The 23,168-nt window shown below is 45.0% G+C and overlaps 1 protein-coding gene across 1 annotated transcript; it reads left to right on the top strand.

Moving 5' to 3' along the window:
• The first annotated feature begins 215 nt into the window (after positions 1 to 215).
• On the top strand, positions 216 to 20,485 carry PDRG1 (p53 and DNA damage regulated 1). Its single transcript, XM_087720670.1, has 5 exons — positions 216 to 370; positions 1,794 to 1,869; positions 13,770 to 13,844; positions 18,317 to 18,397; positions 19,971 to 20,485. The coding sequence occupies exons 1-5, from the start codon at positions 284 to 286 to the stop codon at positions 20,051 to 20,053; spliced, it is 402 nt and encodes a 133-aa protein (XP_087576796.1). The 5' UTR covers positions 216 to 283; the 3' UTR covers positions 20,054 to 20,485.
• The last annotated feature ends 2,683 nt before the right edge of the window (positions 20,486 to 23,168 follow it).

Raw genomic sequence — 23,168 nt, 5'->3', positions numbered from 1 at the left:
ATCCGAGCCCATCCTGATCCTGGGAGGTCGAGGAGGAGGGGACATGGAGTCCAAGGTCTCGAAAGGCGTCCGGGGAAAGCCCGCCTATCCTCCCCGGCTGTCGCCCGCGGGTTAGCAGCCCGCCTCCTTCCCAACTCGGCGAGGGAGGCCCGCGAAGGCCTGGAGTAGGCCTCAAAGCCTGGCCGGTCGCCATGGCAACCGCCCAGCTCAGGCGCCTGCGCCGACTAGGCCGCGCCGCGCCGCGTCGTTTCCCGGCGTCGTTCTTCCTTCGAGATCCGGAACGATGGCCGGTGGGGATCCAGACTTCGTGCTCCGCTACTTGGCCGAGGTGGAGGCGCTGGCCGAGGAGGTGATGGCCACCAGGCAGCAGGTAGGCCGAGGAGCAACGTTGGGGCGAATTGGCGCCGCGAGGCATGATGGGGGTTGTAGTCCTCCCCCCCCCGCGCCTAGAACAAGGCAGGCCTTGGGATTTCCGTCTCGCCCCCCCCTCCTCAAGCCCCATATAATATATATAAATATATATACAACAAGATTAAAGATTGCCAACACTTGGGGCAGAGGAATAATAGGGGATCGCGAGGAGGTAGTGTACAACTGTCCATTTGGAAGGGAACCCTAGAGATCCACAAGACTAGTCCAACAACCAAGCCTCCCTCCCGGGGGGGGGGGTAGTGGATGGAGCTCAGGCAATATCCAGAGATTTTCTCCTTGGAAGGGGCTCCCCCGAGGTCGTCCAGTCCACCCCTAAGCAATGGGCAGCAAGCCCCCCCCCCTCCGTCTGCTATCCCAGGGGAAATATCTGTAAAGCCTCTTATTTTAAAACTTCTACACAGGGAGATTGACACCTCACCCCGTAACAACATTTATTGTTTTAATGTCTTTTCCTCCCTCCTTCCTTCCTTCCCTTTCTTTCTTTCTTCCCTCCCTCCCCTTCTTTCTTTTCTTTCCTCTCCTCCCTCCCTCCTTTCTTTCCTTTTACTTTTCCTTGCCTCTTTCCTTCCTTCCTTCCTTCCCCTTCCTCTTTCTTTCTTTCCTTTCCTCCCTCCCTCCTTTCCTTTTTCTTTCCTCTTCTGTCTTTTTCTTACTTTCTTCCCTTCCCTCCCTCCCTCATTTCCTTCCTTTTTCTTTTCCTTGCCTCTCCCCTTCCTTCTTTCTTCTCTTTCCTTCCTTCCTTCCTTTTCCTTCCTCCCTCTTTCTTTCTTTCCTCTCCTCCCTCCTTCCCTCCTTTCCTTACTTTTTCTTTCCTCTCCTGTCTTTTTCTTACTTTCTTCTTTTCCTTCATCCCTCCCTCATTTCCTTCCTTTTTCTTTTCCTTGCCTCTCCCCTTCCTTCTTTCTTCCCTTTCCTCTCTTCCCTCCTTTCCTTACTTTTTCTTTCCTCTCCTCTTTCCTTCCTTCCTTGCTTTCTTTCCTTTCCTTCCTTCATCATTTCCTCCCTTTTTCTTTTCCTTGCCGCTTTCCTTCCGTTCTTCCTTTTCCTGCCTCCTTCCTTCCTTCCTTCCTTCCTTCCTTCCCTCCCTGCCTTCTTTCTTTTCTTTCCTCTCTCCCTCCCTCCTTCCCTTACTTTTTCTTTCTTCCTGCCTTTCTTTTCTTACTTTTATTCCTTCCCTTCCTCCCTCCCTCTCCCCTTCCATCTTTCTTTCTTTTCCTCCCTCCTTTCCTTCCTTTTTCTTTCCTCTCCTTCCTTCCCCTCCTTCCTTCCTTCCTTCCTTCCTTCCTTCCTTCCTTCCTTCTTCACTCTGCAGAGGGGAGGAAGCAAGAGTAGCTTGAGGTTTTCATCCGTTTCTCCTGTAGATTGTCGATCTGAATCACAAACGGAACCAGAACCGGGAAGCCTTAAGAGCCCTGAGCAAGGAATTGAATTCTGCTGGTGAGTTTTTGTTCTGGAATTGTGTGAAGAAGTGAAGACTTTTGATTTCGGTCCATCTGATGTTGCAACGGCTTAAGGTAAGTTGTGTTTCTCAACTTTGGATACTTTAAGGTGAGGTGGACTTCAACTCCCAGAATTCCCCAGCTAGTCATGCTGTCTGGGGAATTCTGGGAGTTGAAGTCCACATACCTTAAAGTCGCCAGGGTTCACACACGCACTGTCCTGTCCTGTCCAATAAGACAAGTGATTCGCGACTTGATCTTGCACTCGACAATTGCTGCACCATTCTTGCAGACACACAATTGCAACGTTGGCACTTGACAACAGGCTGGCATTTACAACCAGTTGCAGCACCCTGTGGTCACAGAATCATGTTTGTGACTTTTTTTTTTTTGTTGATTTCTGGCAAAAAAAAAAACCACAACAAACCCACTGCGGAAACTCCATTCGCTTAATGACCACTGCCAAAATTGTCATAAAATTGGGTCCCAGCTCAACTTACATCTGCAATGACTCATGGCAATAAGTTGGGTCCCAATTGTGATTGTAATTTAAGGACTACCTCTATTTGGTGTGTGTGTGTGTGTGTTTACAATTGCATCCATTCCCCATCACTTGAGCCTCTAGACCAGTGTTTCTCAACCTTGGTCACTTGAAGATGTCTGGACTTCAACTCCCAGAATTCCCCAGCCAGCGAATGCTGGGAGTTGAAGTCCAGACATCTTCAAGTGGCCAAGGTTGAGAAACACTGCTCTAGACAACTTATAACAAATCAGCAGTAGCTGTAAAATTGCCTTCCTATTGCTTTAACCTTGTCCTACAATATAACAACAGTAGTACTAACACTAACACTTATAGTAATATTGATTATTTATATCACCATTATATTTACATTCTCTATTTTCTGTTTCGACTTCTGTTTCCTAGCCACTTATAAATTCTATTCCATATTTTATAGAAATCCGATTCTTCTCTTTCTTTTAATTCTATGGTCATTTTGTCCATCTCTGAACATTCAAGTACTTTTCTAATTATTGTTTCATCTGAGGGTGTATTGATTTTTTCCCAGTTTTGTGTGAAAGCAGTCCTGGCTGCAGTGTGTATGTGTATGTGTATGATTATGTATTGAGATTGTTTATCCATTTTTCGGCCTAATAGTCCTAATAAGAACCCTTCTGGTTTCAGTTCTATTTTTCGCTCAGTAATTTCTTCCAACCATTTCCGAATTATGCACCACTATTTCCTTGTGATGGGCATATCCACCACATAGGATAGAATGTTCCAGGCTTGTGGCTGAATCTCCAACATTTGGGGGATAAACGTGGGTACATTTTGGGCAATCTCAGTGGGGGGGAAATGCCATCTATAAAACATTTTATAGAGGTTTTCTTTGTAAGCTACTGCCGTCGTAAATTTATAATTTCTTCCCCATAATTTATCCCATTTTTCTAACTCTACATTATGCCCAAAATTTCTTCCCCAGCTAATCATTGTCTCCTTTACCGTCTCTTCCTCCATTTTATATCTTAAAAGAAAAGTATATAATTGGGTAATCATTTTTCCTCCCGTTCCTAATAGTATTTTATCTAATTCCGTTTGTTTCTCGTGTATTCTGTATCGTACCTGATCTTTTTTAAATCTTGTTTTAATTTGTAAATAGGGCCACCATTCCATACTGATTCCTTGTGTTTTCAGATCTTGTATTGGATTTTAGTTCTTTTTCATCTAAGAGTTTTGCATAGCTTACCATTTTGCTGAGATCTACAGTATTTGGATATGTCATTGCCTCCATCGCTGATAACCAGATTGGTATTTTCATGTAATGGTTTTTTTTTAATCTCCCAGACATTAAAACAGGGCATCCCTTGTTATGGGTCTTTGGAAGTATGCACGAGATTTATTCTTAACCTCCCAGAGAAAGCCATGCCAGTTGGAGATCATGGCCTTCTAGCATAAGAATCCTTTTATTTTTTAGTTGAATCCTGTCCTTGAGCCATGTGAAGCCAAAGCCCTCTTTGTTTCTACTATCTTGTAGAAGTTTGTATTTAATACACGTTTTTCCCCTGACCAGATAAATTTGGATACCATTTTATTTAGTTGTTCGGGGGAAAAAATTCTCTATTTTTTTGAAAAAGTTGTTTGGGTAGTACATTCATTTTAACTGTTGAAATTCTGCTAATTAGTGATAGCTGTAGTTTAGTCCAATTATCCAAATCTTTTTGTATTTGTCGTAGCAATTTATGTAGCTGTCTTCTTTTATTGTAATACATTTTGCCGATAACCATATTCCCAAATATCACGTGAAGGGTTAATACCACTTTATAAAGCCTTGGTAAGGCCACACTTGGAATACTGCATTCAGTTTTGGTCACCATGATGTAGAAAAGATGTGGAGACTCTGGAAAGAGTGCAGAGAAGAGCAACAAAGAGGATTAGGGGACTGGAGGCTCAAACATATGAAGAACGGTTGCAGGAACTGGGTATGTTTAGTTTGATGAAAAGAAGGACCAGGGGAGACATAATAGCAGTCTTCCTATATCTCAGGGGTTGCCACAAAGAAGAAGGGGGTCAAACTATTCTCCAAAGCACCTGAGGGCAGGACAAGAAGCAATGGGTAGAAACTAATCCAGGAGAGAAGCAATTTAGAACGGAGGAGAAATTTCCTGGCAGTTAGAACAATTAATCAGTGGAACAGAAGTTGCCTCCAGAAGTTGTGAATGCCCCAACCCTGGAAGTCTTTAAGAAGATGCTGGATAGCCATTTGTCTGAAATGGTATAGGGTTTCCTGTTTAGGCAGGGGGTTGGACTAGAAGACCTCCAAGGTCCCTTCCAACTCTGCTATTGTATTATTGTATTGTTGTATTTAATCTTAATGGCGATCCTATTTTTATCAACAGCCGCACGAAAAAGTGCTGCTGAGTTTTGTCTAAACCAGTCCCTTAGATTTTGAAGCCATGATGTTCTTCTTCTGCCTGGATCTCATTTTTGCCTTCAGTCTTTCTTTGAAGGGTTAAGTGAAGTATGCCGTATTTTCCACGGGTCTTTTTTATCGCATATCGGAAATATTATTTTGCTTTTTGATGGTTTTGATGGTTTCCCTTGATTTCCCCAGGCGGCTTCTCCCCTCCTCATTTCTGATCTTTGTCAACCCAGCTTCTAGGTCACAGCCGCCTGTCAATCCACATTTCAAAGGCTTCTGGTCTCTTCAAGGGGCTTCCTGACCGAGACCAACTCTCCCCCTCCGTAGACCAAGATAGAAAAGATGGAACATCTGACACGTTTTCAACCTTAGGCTTACGTTGTGAGTGCAGAAGGCCTTTTTTTTTTTTGCTTTGAAGAATGCCGTTTGAGTTTCCTTGATCCTTCTCTTTACTTCGGTGGTCCATGTCCTATTCCTGTTCTGTGCTGCAGACTTGTCCCTAAAAATTACCCACCTTTATTTTACTGCCATTGCACCTTGCACAACGAAATTAAATGCCATCTTCAGCGTACATTATAGCTATAAAAATAAAAACACACATCCTTCACGTGATATGCAATTGAAATTGAAAACCCGATATTGCATTAATATCGCACTACACTGTAGAATTCAATTGTGGCACGACAAAACCGCGCTCGACTAAAGCGCGCCCGATTAAAACCGCGTCGCTGACGTCATCAACAGGGCGACAACAGCGAGCGCGGAGAAAGAAGGGCGCTTTAAATAGCGCTTTGAAAGCAAGCCGATTCAACTTAAGGTAAGGGTTAGGGTTAGCTTTAGGATTAGGGTTAGGGTTAGGGTTAGGTTAAGGGTTAGGATTAGGTTTAGGGTTAGGTTAAGGGTTAGGGTTAGGGTTAGGATTAGGTTAAGGGTTAGCTTTAGGGTTAGGTTAAGGGTTAGCTTTAGGATTAGGGTTAGGGTTAGGGTTAGGTTAAGGGTTAGGATTAGGTTTAGGGTTAGGTTAAGGGTTAGGGTTAGGGTTAGGATTAGGTTAAGGGTTAGCTTTAGGGTTAGGTTAAGGGTTAGCTTTAGGGTTAGGTTAAGGGTTAGGGTTAGGATTAGGTTTAGGGTTAGGTTAAGGGTTAGGTTTAGGGTTAGGTTAAGGGTTAGGGTTAGGATTAGGTTAAGGGTTAGCTTTAGGGTTAGGTTAAGAGTTAGCTTTAGGGTTAGGTTAAGGATTAGGATTAGGTTTAGGGTTAGGTTAAGGGTTAGGGTTAGGTTAAGGGTTAGGGTTAGGTTAAGGGTTAGGATTAGGATTAGGTTTAGGGTTAGGTTAAGGGTTAGGGTTAGGGTTAGGTTAAGGGTTAGGTTTAGGGTTAGGTTAAGGGTTAGTGTTAGGGTTAGCGTTAGGTTAAGGGTTAGGTTAAGGGTTAGGTTTAGGATTAGGTTTAGAGGTTAATTTTAGGTTTAGCGTTTACAGCGTGCTTCTGTCTCCACGCTGTTGTCGCCCTGTGATGACGTCAGCTACGCGGTTTCATTGAGCGCGCTTTAGTCGAATGCGGTTTTGTGGTGGAACCGAATTCAATATAGTTAACTGTTGTGGCCCCGGCAGGAGCCATTGGAGCTGCCGCCAGACTCCGACAGCGAGGGGTCTTATGAGTCGGCCCTGGAGGAGGTGGAGGACCCTGGACAGGGTGCCGACTCCGAGCAGGGCGAGGAGAGACTGGTTGGCCACCAGGTGGCAGCGGAGCCTTGGAGCAGAGGGATTGTTCAGGAAAACACTTGTGAGTTGTTTCGGGATGCACGCCGTCAAAGGGCTACTCGGCGGAAGGAACAACTGCGTAATGGTAGGAGTTGACTGCGCTTAGCTGATGCTGATTAAGATTCTCTCCTGATTATGAAAGAGACTGTTTCTGCCACGCCCTGTTTGCAGGAGTCAACATTCACGATGCAGAGAAACCAACTTGGAGAAGTGGTTTGCTGTCAGAGCTGCCTAGATTTGTAAGACTTGCTGCCAGAGTGCTTATCTCTGTGTTTATTTTGGGCTTGCAGCCAACGAGAGTCTGGACTGATTAAAAGTATTCTTATTTACGTTGGTTTCGGCTTTCGTTCCTGGACGGAGGAGGGGGGGGTCAGAACAGTTAACTTACTGCCCTGGGATAGAAGCTGTTTTTCAGCCTATTTGTCCTTGTTTTTATTATCCTGTACCGTCTGCCAGATGGTAATATTTAAAAAAAAGTGGGGTGCCCAGGATGAGATGGATTTTTAAGGATGTTTTGAACTTTCTTAAGCCAGCAGGAGCGCTAAAGCTCTTCCGAAGAGGGGAGGGGGCAACCAATGATCCTCTGGGCAATTTAACAGAATAGCAGAGTTAGAAGGGACCTTAAAGGTCTTCTAGTCTAATGCACTGTCAGCCTCTGCTTTGCTGTTGCTTCGGTTGCCATGAAACGGGGAGGGAGGGCATGGTATTTGGGAGGGGTTACTCATTGTGCTGGAGGAAGGTTCTGGAGTTCACTGACTGATCGGACTACGCATGCGTAGGAGATTCCCGCCAGGACTAACGGCACCGACATTCCATCTTCGTGATGCCTTTTGAAGTTATCTCACACCTGACACTTGGAAGAATTATGATTGGACTGGAACTGTGATGCCAAGGGGTGGGGAATGGGCTATTCTATATATCGATCGCTTTCGCGCCTAAATAATCAGACTTCGCTTCGCTATGCCTTTAATCATTCTTAATTAGTAAAAGTACACTTGATTTCCACACATGGAGTCTTGTGGTCTTTCTTTCCTAATTAATTAATGGAGAGGTGCTGGCATGCACTGCTCAAGTAGGAAACCTTATACCATTTCAGGCAAGTGGCTATTTGTTCTTAAAGACTTCCAGTGTTGGAGCATTCACAACTTCTGGAGGCAAAATTGTTGCATTGATTAATTGTTCAGGAAATTTCTCCTTAGTTCTAAGTTGCTTCTCTCCTTGCTTAGTTTCCACCCGTTGCTTCTTTTTCTACCCTCACATGCTTTGGAGAATATCTTGATTTCATCTTCTTTCTCGCAGCCCCCGAGATATCGGAAGACTGCTATCATGTCTCCCCTGGTCCTTCTTTCCATTAAACTAAGACATACCCAGTTCCTGCAGCTGTTCATTGTATGTTTTAGCCTCCAGTCCCCTCATCCTCTTTGTTGCTCTTCTCTGCAATCTTTCTAGAGTCTCCACATCTTATAACATCGTGGCCGACCAAAACTGGATGCAAATATTCCAGGTGTGGCCTTACCAAGGCCTTATAAAGCGGCATTAACACTTTAATTTAATTTAACATTAACTTAGCAATTGGTTTAATGGTGTAGAAAAAGCATGGCTGCACACCCAAGGGAGAAGGAGGGGAAGACTGCTCTCTCATCACCCCTAGCCCCTTTTTTCCTCTAGACTGGCCAAACCCACTTCATGCCACCATTCCTAGCCACTTTTAGCTAAGCTGGACAAGTTTCTATACCCGGTATAACTTTTTATCAAACACAGTCTGGAGTATATTAGAACCAAGTAAGTTAAAAGTTAAAAAAGAGTAAAAGAAAAGAAGAATAAGAAAGAAAAAAAGTCAATAAACTCTGCTTTGAGCTCAGCTTCTTATCACTACAAAAGGTTAAACAGTCCTAATCTCAATTAATTAATTACTTGCAGGTTTTCAGACTATGTTAAAACCAAGTAAGTTAGTAACCAAGTAGAATTCTTCTCTAGCTAGAGGCCTTATCTCTTTATCTAAATATCTGTCTGTTGAACCCTTAATTTATCCCTTTTATGCCTCCTTCCTCTATGACACAATTTAAACCCATCTCGAATTCTTCTCTCGATTTCCTCTTCCAGCTCGTCTCGTCCCTGCCTCTGTCCGTATCCATATACATATATATACACATACACACACATATATATATATGTATATATATATATTTAGTGTCACAACCCCTGGTAAGCCCCAATTATGGGAGGAAGCTAACTGCCTCCATCATCTGTCAATCGGCTCGTCACAAGAGTCCATCACGACAGAAACCCAATATTTTTACTGTTGCCTTTGTTATATTTGTGTTTTTTTATTTGTGCTGATAAATAAATAAAGGGAGACTAGTATAGATCTATTTCAAGCTATTTAGCTCTCATATATATATATACACACACATATACATACACATACATATGTTTTATATTCATCCGTACTCCTCTCATATGTGCTCCGCCTAGATCTCCTGCAGACTCCCTGGATGTATCCTTCCAAACAGTATATTCAGATAACAATTTTTACAAACTTCAATAAAGTTTCCATCTCAAAATAAGCTCTCATTCGACCTCTACTGCCCTGCCGTCTACACCAACTGGACAAGTTTCTAAGGAACGAAAGAAAACAAGACAGTCGGAAATTGGGGAGGGGGGAAGGGGAGAGTTTCATAACTTGGAATAATTCCTTCCGTGGATGCTTCAAGCCCACTAATCAGCTGTGGAAGAAAACAGGCTTGGCCCGAAGTGGGGAAGCAGCTCCACGTTAACAAAAAGCAGCTGATTGTGGCAGATGTTAACTAGCTAAATTGAATGCAGCCTGATGGTTTCCAGAACCAGACAAATGCCTCCATTGCCAGGGCTGCTCATCTTCCCTCTTTTTTTTTCCCCCTTCCCTTTTTTCCAAATTCAGCGAAATGGGAAGGCTCAAGAGAACCTCCTTGAGAATAAAAACTGCAAATTGAAGCGGGCGCCCCGAATTTGCTTTTAAACAAAGGAAGCGGAACGCGAATGCCAATTTACCTTCGCTCTGCCCGGTATCCGTTCGCGGCCGACGTGCCTGGGATCGCGATAGTACAGGTAGTTCCTCGGCTTAACGACGCCTCCGACGCGTCCCCTGGCTAGGCGAGACAGACTGGTTCAGGGAGCGCTTTTGCCACCATTTTGCCACCTTTCTTGCCAGCTGCCGTTAAGTGAATCGCTGCCGGTGTTAACGTCCCTCCCCTCCTCGACTTTGCTTGCCAAAAGAGGGTCGTGTGAACACGGCAACTGTCGTAAATGCGAGTCAGAGGCGCCTGGCTTTTGATCACATGACCCTCGGAGGATGCAGCGACGGTCATAATTGTGAAAAGCGGTCACGAGTCCCTTTTTTTCCCAGGGCTGTCGTAAGTTTTAATGGTCACTGAATGATTGGTCGTAAGTTGAGGAGTATCGGTATTTGCTTCTCGTTAGAAACCAGCCAAGCTTCTGGATACATAAAAAGGCATTATTATTATTACTGGTGGTTGTTGTTATTATTATTATTTTCTCTAGGTTTAGTAGAAGATGGAGGGTTTTATTTTTAAATGTCCTGTTTTGTTTAAATTGCTTTTAGATCTGCTTGAGCTGTTTTTATCTTTCTGGAGTTTTTAGGATAGCAGAAGCTGGAAAAACGACTGGAGACATGAAAAGGTTCCTGCTGATTCGGAGAAAATTTGGAGTGTTTTTTTCAGCTCTTTCTCCGCTCTCTGCTAATTGCATCTGTTTTTTTTTTTTTTAATTGCTTGTCTAATAAATCGCATCCAAGGCCAAAAAAATCAGGTTTTTCTCCTCTCTTTTTGGCATCTTGGCTGAAGCAACTTTTCTTCCTTTGTTTGCAAGAAGTGTGTATGTGGTGCAGGGCAAGTTATTCAGGGCATTGGCCTGGCTCGTGCCGCTTGTCGCTGGAGAACATTTTAAAATGCTATTTTAAAAAGAAAACACAGAGGGTTTATGACACATTGGAGAATAGGGAGCGATGGGGACCTTCTGTGACAAGTCTTCAAAATTGTGAAGGTCATTCCTTCCTTTTGTGACTTACTCATGCGTTCTCTCTGTCTCTCTTTCTCTTGTTCCTCTTTCTCTCTGTTTCTTTTTCTTACTTTCCTTCTTCTCTTTCTCTCCCTCTTTTTTCTTTCATTCTCTTTCCCCCATATCTCTTTTACTCTCCCTCTTTCTCTCTTTCTCTTTCTCACTTTCCCTCTCTGCTTTCCCTCTTTTCTCTTTCCCTCCCTCTTTCTCTGTTCCTGTCTCTCTTTCTCCTCCTTTTCTCTCCCTTTCTCTCTCACTGTCTCTCTGTTCCTCTCTTTCTTTCTCACCTTCTCTTTTTCCTCTCTCTTTCTTTTTCTTGCTTTCCTTCTTCTCTTTCTCTCCCTCTTTTTTCTTTCATTCTCTTTCCCCCATATCTCTTTTACTCTCCCTCTTTCTCTCTTTCTCACTTTCCCTCTCTGCTTTCCCTCTTTTCTCTTTCTCTCCCTCTTTCTCTGTTCCTGTCCCTCTTTCTCTTCCTTTTTTCTCCCTTTCTCTCTCACTGTCTCTCTGTTCCTCTCTTTCTTTCTCACTTTCTCTTTTTCCTCTCTTTCTGTCTCTTTCTTTTTCTTGCTTTCCTTCTTCTCTTTCTCTCCCTCTTTTTTCTTTCATTCTCTTTCCCCCATCTCTCTCTCTCTCTTTTACTCTCCCTCTTACTCTCTTTCTCACTTTCCCTCTCTGCTTTCCCTCTTTTCTCTTTCTCTCCCTCTTTCTCTGTTCCTGTCTCTCTTTCCCTTCCTTTTCTCTCCCTTTCTCTCTCACTGTCTCTCTGTTCCTCTCTTTCTTTCTCACTTTCTCTTTCTGTTTTTTCTCTATCTTTTCCTCTTCTCTCTCTTTTTTCTGTTCCTCTTTGTCTCTCTCCCTTTTCTCTCTCCTTTCTTTCTATCTCTCCCTCTCTCTGTGTTCCTCTCTCTTCCTCTCTCTCTCTTTCTGTCTCTTTTCCTTTCTCTCTTTTTTTTTTCTAAATCCACATTACCGCCGGTGACTAATGTCTGCCCTCATGGAAGCCAGATCGTGTTTTTCCTCTAGGGAAATATTTTGCACAGCAATCCGAGACGTTATGTAACTTTTGCATTAATGGGGGCAAAGTGGAACAGATAACTTGGCCTGCACTGATGCAGCGGGATAAGAGGGGCCCCTGTCCTTAAGGGAGAGTGTAACTAACAAGAGCTGGAAAGGGACCTTGGAGGTCTTCTAGTCCAACCCCCTGGTCAAGTAGGAGACTCTATACCATTTCAGATTAAGTGTCTTTTATGTCTCTTCTTGAAAACCTCCAGTGGAGGAGCAACCACAACTTCTAGTGGCAAGCAGTTCCACTGGGTTAATTGTCCTCACTGTTAGGAAGTTTCTCCTTAATTCCAGGTTGCTTCTCTCCTGGATTAATTTCCATCCATTGCTTCTTGTCCTGCGCTTCTGGCCAGGGTGGGTTTGATTTAAATCAACTCGATTTAAATCACAATTTAAATCGCTATTTAAATCACTAGTAAAAAGGCTTGATCTAAATCAACTCGGTTTAAATCGTAATTTTTAAAGAGCAGCTGTCATCTCTGTCTCGCATCGGCTCCTCCTCTGGCCCACTGTTGATTCATTGAACGTCCCATTCACTTTAATGGGACGGCTGGTGATGCGGCAGGGACACCACAAGGTGATGGACGTGGAGGGCAGCAGGCGAGTGGATGCCCGCTAACAGGCGCTGCCAGGATGGATCTGAAATGACAGGCGCTCTTTAATATTATATTTCTAAGCTGCTTAGAAGGTTTCACTTTCATTTTCACTCCTCACAGTGTTTCTCAACCTTGGCAACTTGAAGATGTCCGGACTTCAACTCCCAGAATTCCCCAGCCAGCGGATGCTGGCTGGGGAATTCTGGGAGTTGAAGTCCAGACATCTTCAAGTTGCCAAGGTTGAGAAACACTGGCTTAGAGCCCAGATGGCACAGATGCATTTCTCTTCCAACAATCATGCAGTTTGTAGTGTAGATAGATTTGCAAAAGAAGGGGATAAAGGATTATTCCTGGACTTCGTTTTATGATTTATCTCATGCTTACTGTGGAATTGTGTGAATGCATCCATGCAGTGCAAGTTATCTCAACTTGCGGAGTTCAGATTCATTGAAGGAGTTGGCCCCCAAAAATGTAAATATTGCAGAATACACAGCCTCGTGCTGCATAGCTAAGCTCCATTTCCTGCTGAATCAACTAAATTATTTATCTATCATAAATAGAAAACTATCTTTAGATAGATTTTTTTTAAACTCCAGAAGCATTGTATTAAAATAACTGATTTTTTTTTTAAAAAATCTGATTTAAATTTTTAAAAGATATGATTTAAATTTCAAGAAATATGATTTAAATTTTAAAAAACATGATTTAAATTTTAAAAAATATGATTTAAATTTTTTAAAAAATATGATTTAAATTTTAAAAAATATGATTTAAATTTTAAAAAATATGATTTAAATTTTGAAAAATATGATTTAAATTTTAAAAATATGATTTAAATTTTAAAAAATATGATTTAAAATTTAAAAAATATGATTTAAAATTTAAAAATATGATTTAAAATTTAAAAAATATGATTTAAAATTTAAAAAATATGATTTAAAATTTTAAAAATGATTTTAAATTGAAAAATATGATTTAAATTTTAAAAAATATGATTTAAAATTTAAAAATATGATTTAAATTTAAAAATATGATTTAAAATTTAAAAATATGATTTAAAATTTAAAAATATGATTTGAAATTTAAAAAATATGATTTGAAATTTAAAAAATAAGATTTAAAATTTAAAAAATGATTTAAGATTTAAAAAATATGGTTTGAAATTTAAAAAATATGATTTAAATTTTAAAAAATATGATTTTTTTTTAAACCATCCTGTTTTTGGTGCTCTGAAGAATAGGTTAACTCTTCTTTGTGGCATCCTTAAAAAAACCTTGTTAATGCTTAAAATTAAGCATGCCTTCTTTTCTTATATTCCCCTTACCAGATGCTGCTGAGGCTGCTGGGTCTTATAGTTCAGCCACATCTGGAAGGTTTCGGGTTCCTGGTCTGGGAGGCTAAGATTTTAAAACAGGACCTGTTTGGGGTATTTTTATATCTATAAAAATATGTATATTGTTGATACTTTTAAATTCAAGAGGCCTTCTTTCCTTGCTTTCAGACAAAGCCACGGTTTGCTTCGGCAGTATGTTCATACAGCTTCCCAAAACAAAGACCCAGGAGATGCTACAGAGAGGTGAGGCGTCCCCTAATTTAATTCTGCGATCTGCTTGCAGAATTAAAAGGTTTAAGGACTGAGTTGGGCACGATTTGATAGAGCATGGAATGGTGTCAGATCAGTTCACAGTTTGGCCCTGTCTGTGTCTCGCACGGGAAAATATCAAAGATTTCTCCCCACTCTTCCCTCGCGGTGGCTGATATTTGTGGTTACTGACAGGATAGTAACTTACAACAGTTTTTCTCAGGCTTAGTGACTTTGTGACACGCTGATTCCAACTCCCAGAATGTATATAAAGAGAGAGTAACCCCACTCTCTTCTAGCACTGATGATATTACCTAGTTGGCTCATGAAATGTCTGCAAGAAAACTGCCAAGCTCAGAGAGCATCAGGGACTCCACAATACTCCTCCTCTCCTAAAATCTCCCTCCCTCTTAGCACTGATGCTGTTCCCTAGTTGGGCCATAAAATGTCTTCAAGAAACCAGCCAAGCTCAGAGAGCACCAAGTTCCCCACAGTCGTCGTCCTCCTCTTCCTCCTCCTCCTCCTCCTCTTCATTCTCCTCTTCCTCCTCTTCCCCTTGTTGTCTCTTCAAACCCACTCCCTTCTAGCACTGACAATGTTACCTAATTGGGTTTTGAAAAGTCTGCAAGAAAATCACCAAGGTTCCAGAGGGAACCAAGGACCCAACTTTTCACCACCTCCTCCTCTTCTTGTCTCTGCAAATCCCACTCCTTTCTATCATTGATGATGTTACCTAGTTGGGTCATGAAATGTCTGGGGGGGGGAACCCACCAAGAACAGAGAACACCAAAACCCCCGCAGTCCTCCTCCTTCCTCTTCCCCTTCGATTTCCTCTTTGTCTCCTTAAACCTCACTCCCTTCTAGCATTGATGATGTTCCCTAGTTGGGTTATGAAAGGTCTTCAAGGAAACCACCAAGCTCAGAGAGCATCAAGGACCTCACAGTCTTCCTCCTCCTCCTCCTCCTCCTCCCTTCTAGCACTGATAATATTACCAAGTTTGGTCATGAAAAATCTGCAAGAAAACCACCAAGTACCGAGAGCACCAAGGCTCCCACAGTCCTCATCTTCTTCCTCTTCCTGCTTGTCTCTTCCAACCTCACTCCCTTCTAGCATTGATGATGTTACCTAGTTGGGTCATGAAAGGTCTTCAAGGAAACCACCAAGCTCAGAGAGCACCAAGAACCCCGCTGGCCGCCTCCTCCTCTTCTCTCTACCCCCTTCTAGCACTGATGGCGTTCCCTAGTTAGGTCATGCAACAAAACCACCAAGCACAGAGCATCAAGGACCCCACAGCCCTCCTCCTCCTCTTTTTCCTCTTCCCCTTCCTCCTTGTCTCTACAGACCCCACTCCCTTCTGGTACTGATGATGTTCCCTAGTTGGGTCGTGAAACGTCTGCAAGAAAACTACCAAGCACAGAGAGCACCATCGTCTTCCTCCATTCCACAAACCCCACCCTCTTCTAGCACTGATGATATTCCCTAGCTGGGTCTTGAAATGTCTGCAAGAAACCAGCCAAGCTCAGAGAGCACCAAGGACCCCACAGTCGTCGTCCTTCTCCTCTTTTTCCTCTTCCCCTTCCTCCTCCTCTCTGCAAACCCCTCTCCCTTCTAGCATTGATGGTCTTCCCTGGTTGGGTCCCGAAAGGCTTGCAAGAAAACCCCCAAGCTCAGAGACCTCACCAAGGTCCCCATTTTCCCATGAAATTCCTCCTTTGGTTAGGAAAGCATCAATCTCCTAGCCTTACCCATGAAATGAAAACAGATTTTCAGGGTGCCCCTACCCCGCGCGGCTCCCCTATTACTGTAACGCGCTCTACATGCGGCTGCCCCTGAAGAGTGTTCGAAGACTGCAGTTGGTCCAGAATGCAGCCGCGCGAGCGATATTGGGTGTACCTAGATACACCCATGTTACACCTCTCCTCCGCGAGCTGCACTGGCTCCCCGTTGGTCTCCGGACGTGCTTCAAGGTGCTAGTCGTTACTTTTAAAGACCTACATGGTTTAGGACCTGGCTACCTGAGAGACCGCCTCCTGCCAATTACCTCCCAACGACCAACAAGATCTCACAGATTGGGCCTCCTCCGGGTGCCATCGGCCGGTCAATGTCGGTTGGCGGCTCCCCGGGGGAGGGCCTTCTCTGTAGCTGCTCCGACCCTATGGAACGATCTCCCCGTAGAGATCCGGACCCTCACCACTCTCCCGGCCTTCCGTAAAGCTACCAAGACCTGGCTGTTCCGGCAGGCCTGGGGCTGTTGATCAGTATCCAGCCCCACTCTTAACAGTATGCATGGTGTGAACTTTTAATACTTGTATCCTTATTTTAAATTTTTAAAATATATGTTCCTTTTGTCTTGACTGTAAGCTGCCCAGAGTCCCAAGGGAGTGGGCGGCATACAAATGTTAGTAAATCTAAATCTAAACCCTCGTGTCAGAACCTCTCCATTAGATAATTAGGAAAGAAGACCACGAGACTCCATGGGTAGAAATCAAGTGTACTTTTACTAATTATAAATGATTAAAGGCATAGCGAAGTGAAGTCTGATTATTTAGGCGCGAAAGCGATTGATATATAGAATAGCCCATTCCCCACCCCTTGGCATCACAGTTACAGTCCAATCATAATTCTCCCCAGTGTCAGGTGTGAGATAACTTCAAAAGGCATCACGAAGATGGGATGTCGGTGCCATTAGTCCTGGCGGGAATCTCCCACGCATGCGTAGTCCGACAGGCAGCTGAGCTCCAGAACCTTCCTCCAGCACAATGAGTAACCCCTCCCAAATACCAGGCCCTCCCTCCCCGTTTCATGGCAGCCGAAGCAGCAGCACAGCAGAGGCTGACCACCTTGGAGCTGAAGGGGCCAAAGGCTAAATTAAATTATTTCCCATGAGAGAGAAACGAAAGCTTTTGTTCTTTTTGGTTCCTCTGCTTTCTCTTTCTTCCTGTCTCCCTGCTTTTTTTTTCTTTTTCTCTCCCCTGTGGGAGGATCAGCATATTTGGGAAGCAGATTGGGTCGTCCCCCTCGTTCCTTCTCGTGAGGGTGGCATAAGGGCTTGCCATGCTGTTAGCAAGCGGTGCCAGTCTCGCTTAAGGGCCATCTGCAGTTCTGTTTGAGACCTTTTTTTAAAAAAAAGAAAAGAAAAGAAAAATCAAGCCCAAACCACCTGTGTGTCTGAGCATCTCAGCTTTTCAGAACCTGCACAAAATACGGACGATCAGATGCCTTATCAGAATGACTCTTCTGCAGGGTATAAAAATTCAGGCGTCTTCTTGGCTACCTGCAAGGGGTTACACTGTGTGTGTGAGAGAGAGAGAGAGAAAGAGACAGAGGGAGGGGGGAGGAAGGGAAGGGAAAGAAAAGGAAAGAAAGAAGAGAGAGAAAATAAAAGAACGTTCAGTTTTTGAAAGCATCCAGTTTTGGTCACCACGATGTAGAAAAGATGTGGAGAGAAGAGCAAGAAAGATGATGAGGGGATTGGAGACTAAAACATATGAAGAACGGTTGCAGGAACTGAGTATGTCTAGTTTAATGAAAAGAAGGACCAGGGGAGACATGATGGGAATCTTCCTACATCTCAAGGGCTGCCACAAAGAAGAGGGAGTCAAGCTATCCTCCAAATCACCTGAGGGCAGAACAAGAAGCAATGGGTGGAAACTAATCCAGGAGAGAAGCAACTTAGAACGGAGGAGAAACTTCCTGACAGTGAGAACAATTAATCAGTGGAACAACTTTTCTCCAGAAGCTGTGAATGCTCCAACACTGGAGGCTTTTAAGAAGAAGTTGGAGAACCATTTCTCTGAAGTGGTGTAGGGTTTCCTGCCTAAGCAGGGGGTTGGACTAGAAGACCTCCAAGGTCCCTTCCAACTCTGTTATTCTATTCTAAAGAGCTAGGAGAGGAAAGGAAAGGAGAGAGGGGAAAGGAAAGGAAGAGGGAGAGGAAAGAAAAGGAAGAGATAGGAAAGGAAGAGAGAGAGAAGGAAAGATAGGAGAGAGAAAAGGAAAGGAAGAGAGATGGGAAAGAAAGAGATAGGATAGGGAAGGAGAGAGAGGAAAGGAAAGGAAGAGGAGAGGGAGAGGAAAGAAAAGGAAGAGATAGGAAAGGAAGAGAGAGAAGGAAAGAAAGATAGGAGAGAGGAAAGGAAAGGAAGAGAGATGGGAAAGAAAGAGATAGGATAGGGAAGGAGAGAGAGGAAAGGAAAGGAAGATAGGAAAGGAAAGGAGAGGGAGGAAAGGAAAGGAAGAGGAGAGGGAGAGGAAAGAAAAGGAAGAGATAGGAAAGGAAGAGAGAGAGAAGGAAAGAAAGATAGGAGAGAGAAAAGGAAAGGAAGAGAGATGGGAAAGAAAGAGATAGGATAGGGAAAGGAGAGAGAGGAAAGGAAAGAAAGATAGGATAGGGAAAGGAGAGAGAGGAAAGGAAGTGTGGGCTTTTAAATCTCACCATCGGCTTCTTCCTCCCATCTTTCCGCAGACCAAGAGCTGCTGGAGGAAGAAATTGCGAAATTGCAGCAGGAACTGAAAGTGAAAGTCAGCAACCTCATGGAGGCCGAAGGTAGGTAACCAACCCACCTGGCTCCCTACCCCGATTCCAAAGGAAACCTGAGAGCCGCCTTTTCTTCGCCTTTCCAATTTGCCCCTTGTGTGAAGGGCATCTTATCTTGCTTGGTGCTATTCTCAACCCTGAAGCTGGGCTGGCCGAGGTCTTCAGTATTGCCACACCGGAGCCGAGGGATCAGGAAGAGGGGAAATAAGAGATAGCTGGGGTTTTGTAGTAGCCAAAGCAAAATACTTTCTCCTGGGAACCAAGGACATTCCAACTGCCGGGTGGAGAGAGGAGGAGGAGGAGGAGGAGAGAAGGAACCAGGTAACCAGCCAGCATCTAGATTGGGCCATGGGACTCGTTGTTTGGTTGAAAGGGAAACTTTCCACTTTTTAATCAGATGAAAACCGCAGGAAATCTCAAGAGTCGTTTTTCACCAGTCTGGGCCAATGTGATGTCTTGAGGAATCTACCTGCCTGGGAGTACAGGTGGATTCCCTTGGGATCTTAAGATTGTAAGGTAGTTCCTCAGAGCCACGTGGGGTGGTGGGGAAGGGGCTGGACTAGGAGCTGGGAAAGCCAGCGTCTATTCCTCTCCTCCCCCCCCCCCCCCAATTCACAATGGTTCCCTGGACATCTTTGAGCCATTCCCTCTGTCTCAATCCCAGAGGCGATGTGGTAGATTGCGAGGGAGAAGATTCCTTTTTAAAATATATATATATTTATTTCTTTTATTTAGCATTTATATCTTGGCTTTATTTATATTTATACATAGCTGATATTCCTTATTTTGCCCCCAGCCAACCTTGTGAGATAAGTTGGGTTGAGAGACAAGAGCTGACACACAGTCACCCAGCCAATTTTCATGCCTAAGGGAGAACTAGAACTCACCATCTCCTGGTCATTGGCCCAGAGACACCCAGCTGGCTTTCATGCCTAAGGCAGGACTCACCGTCTCCTGGTCATTGGCCCAAAGTCACCCAGTTGGCTTCCATTTATAAGGCAGGACTAGAACTCACCATCTCCTGGTCATTGGCCCAAAGTCACCCAGTTGGCTTCCCTTCCTAAGGCAGGACTAGAACTCACCGTCTCCTGATCATTGGCCCAAAGTCACCCAGCTGGCTTTCATACCTAAGGCAGGACTAGAATTCACCATCTCCTGGTCATTGGCCCAGGGACACCCAGCTGGCTTCCATTCCTAAGGCAGGACTAGAACTCACCATCTCCTGGTGATTGGCCCAAAGTCACCCAGCTGGCTTCCATTCCTAAGGCAGGACTAGAATTCACCATCCTGGTCATTGGCCCAGAGACACCCAGCTGGCTTCCATGCCTAAGGCAGGACTAGAATTCACCATCTCCTGGTCATTGCCCAAAGTCACCCAGATGACTTCCATTCCTAAGACAGGACTAGAATTCACCATCTCCTGGTCATTGGCCCAGAGACACTCACCTGGCTTTCATGCCTAAGGCAGGACTAGAACTCACCATCTCCTGGTCATTGGCCCAAACCTTTTAGCCCGGTGCCTTGGCCACTAAACCGAACAGGCTCCTCGTGGTTTAATAAAATCTCTTTGACCTCCCTGAAGGCAAACCGGAACTCAAAGGCTTCAATTTGAAACCCTTGACCACTGAAGAAATGTGGTTCATGAAGAAAGTGCTGGACCAGTGAAGCCATCTCCTGGTGCGGATTCGCGCGGCAGCTGTCGGCCAAGACCAACGTGCAAAGGAGGGCTGCTTTCCATGCGCCTCGCTCCCATGCTCCCCAGTGTTTAGACGAGCAGTTGAGCATTTTCACGGACGTCTTTTATGCCCCCCCTCTTAAAGCCCTTGAGATGCCTCCAAAACCTGAGCCGGAGAAGACCTCGTTGACGCTTTTATGGACAGGGGACTATAAAAATTGGAGGAGGTCGGTCCTTCAGGTCAGGATTTCCTGTTTTTTGAGATTTGACATTGAACGGGGCTTCCCACTTTCCTTGTCTCCATGCGCAGGGCCTGCGCAACGATAAACGGAAGGAGGTGCCCACCTCTCTTGGGAGAAGGGTCCCTCCTTCGCCTTGGTGGTCTCTGTGTACATTGTCTCCATTAAAACTCTTGAGATGAAGGACAGTCTCTTCCCCCGTTTCCTCCACGGGGCTTTTCTCTCCGTTTATAGATCCTACCTTACCTCGTCAGTGTTGGTGGGATTGTGGTTTTCTTTTTGCCAGCCCCTTGATTACATTGCAGTCCCTGTATCCAATCAGAGAGCAAATTGGCCCATTCCCTCCTAGCCCTGATGGCGTTACCTAGTTGGGTTGCAAAAGGTCTGCAAGGGAATAATCAAGTTGAGAGACTACAAAGAACCTCACCGTCCTCCTCCTTTCCCCCTCCCTCTCATCCTCCCTTTCCTGCCTTCTTCCTCCTCCAATCCCACTCCCTCCTAACACTGATAATATTCCCTAGTTGGGTCATGAAACGTCTGCAAGAAATCAACCAAGCTCAGAGAGAACCAAGGACCCCACAGTTGTCCACCACCATCTCCTCTTCCTCCCTCGTCTTCCTCCCTCCCTCGTCTTGAAACCCTCCCTTCCTTCTAGCACTGATGATGTTCCCTAGTTGGGTCATGAAACGTCTGCAAGAAATCAACCAAGCTCAGAGAACACCAAGGACCCCACAGTCTTCCTTCCTTCCCTCCCTCCTTTCTTCCCTCCCTCCCTCCCTCCCACCCTCCCTCCCTTCCTTCCTTCCTTCCTTCCTTGATGATGTTACCTAGTTGGGTCATGAAATGTCTGCAAGAAAACAACCAAGCTGAGAGAGAACCAAGGACCCCACAGTGCCCCTCCTCCTCCTTCCTTCCCTCCTTCCTTCCTTCCTTCCTTCCTTCCTTCCTTCCTTCCTTCCTTCCTTCCTTCCTTCCTTCCTTCCACTCCTCTCTGCAAACCACACTCCCTTCTAACATTGATGTTGTTCCCTAGTTTGGTAATGAAATGTCTGCAAGAACAACATCGAAGTTCAGAGAGTACCAAGCACCCTACAGTCCTCCTCTTCCTTCTCCTTCCGCTTTTTCCTCCTCCTCCTCCTCCTCCTCCTCACATACCCCACTCCCTTTTAATACTGATGATGTTCCCTAATTGGGTCATGAAACGTTTGCAAGAAAACCACCAAGCTCAGAAAGCACCAAGGACCCCACAGTCTTCCTTCCTTCCTTCCTTCCTTCCTTCCTTCCTTGATGATGTTACCTAGTTGGGTCATGAAACGTCTGCAAGAAAACCACCAAGCTCAGAGAGCATCAAGGCCCCTCTGTTGTTGTCCTTTGCCTTCTCTTCCTCCTTTCCCCTCCCTCTCATCCTCCTTTTCCTCTCCTGCCTTCATTCTCCACCAACTCCACTCCCTCCTAGCACTGATGATGTTCCTTAATTGGGTCATGAAACGTCTGCAAGAAATCCACCAAGCTCAGAGAGCACCAAGAAACCCACAGCCCTCCTCCTTCCTCCTCTCCACAAACTCCCCTCCCTTCTACCCCTGGTGATGTTACCTAGCGTGCCAAGGGAAACATCTGCAAGGAAACAACCCTGCTCAGAGACCCCCAAGGGACCCCACAGTCCCTGGATTATATTCACCGTTAAGACCAAAAGGAGGTTTCCAAATGCTTTGTGGTGCAAAGGCGTTCTTTTATGATTCCCGCTCGTTCCAATAGATTTAAATTGGCATCCGTGTGGGCAGAAGCGTTCTCCCGCTAAGATTTCCCTCTTTCTGCCCAGCTTCGGTGCCACCGGGTGGCAATTCTGGGCAGAGCCAACATCTCAACAGCCTTTTCCCCACGTTTCGCAGCCAGTCGGCCTCCGGAAGGCATCTCCGCCAGGGAGATAAAACTTGCTGTTCATCCATCTTCAGAGCTGTCTGGTGCCCACAATCAACCCTGCCAGTCGAAACTCCTTCAAGGGGCATCCAGACGAAGGCAGCAAACCTGGAAACGATTCCCGGTTAAGCTCTGTAAAAGCAGGGAGCTCCCTCACCCTCCTCTCCCCTGTCCGGATTCTAGTTGTTGTATTTTAAACATCCAGCCGCCACACTGGCTGGGCCTTAAATTTTTTGCTGAGCCGGTGACGTTTTGAAAAGTTGCTGCAGCTGCTTCTTTCTGTCGTTGCTGTAACCTGCAGCAGAGGAGATAGGATAGACTAGAATAACAGAGTTGGAAGGGACCTTGGAGGTCTTCTAGCCCAACCCTCTGCTCAAGCAGGAGACCCTTACAGAATTACAGAATAACAAGAGTTGGAAGGGACCTCGGAGGTCTTCTAGTCCAGCCCTCTGCTCAAGCAGGAGACCCTTACAGAATTACAGAATAACAAGAGTTGGAAGGGACCTCGGAGGTCTTCTAGTCCAGCCCTCTGCTAAAGCAGGAGACCCTTACAGAATAACAGAAGAGCTGGATGGGACCTTGGAGGTCTTCTAGTCCAGCCCTCTGCTCAAGCAGGAGACCTTTGTGTAATTACAGAATAACAAGAGTTGTAAGGGACCTCGGAGGTCTTCTAGTCCAGCCCCCTGCTCAAGCAGGAGACCCTTACAGAATTACAGAATAACAGAAGAGTTGGAAGGGACCTTGGAGGTCTTCTAGTCCAGCCCTCTGCTCAAGCAGGAGACCCTTACAGAATTACTGAATAACAGAAGAGTTGGAAGGGACCCTCAGAGGTCTTCTAGTCCAGCCCCCTGCTCAAGCAGGAGACCCTTACAGAATTACTGAATAACAGAAGAGTTGGAAGGGACCTCGGAGGTCTTCTAGTCCAGCCCCCTGCTCAAGCAGGAGACCC

The sequence above is a fragment of the Thamnophis sirtalis genome, unplaced genomic scaffold (genome assembly GCF_051295495.1).
Source record: "Thamnophis sirtalis isolate CommonGarterSnake01/CBP01778 unplaced genomic scaffold, rThaSir2_p1.2 scaffold_7, whole genome shotgun sequence".
In the NCBI taxonomy this organism is placed as follows: Eukaryota; Metazoa; Chordata; class Lepidosauria; order Squamata; family Natricidae; genus Thamnophis; species Thamnophis sirtalis.
The sequence above is the reverse complement of the archived record's forward strand: the minus strand, read 5'-3'. Positions and strand labels throughout refer to the sequence as shown.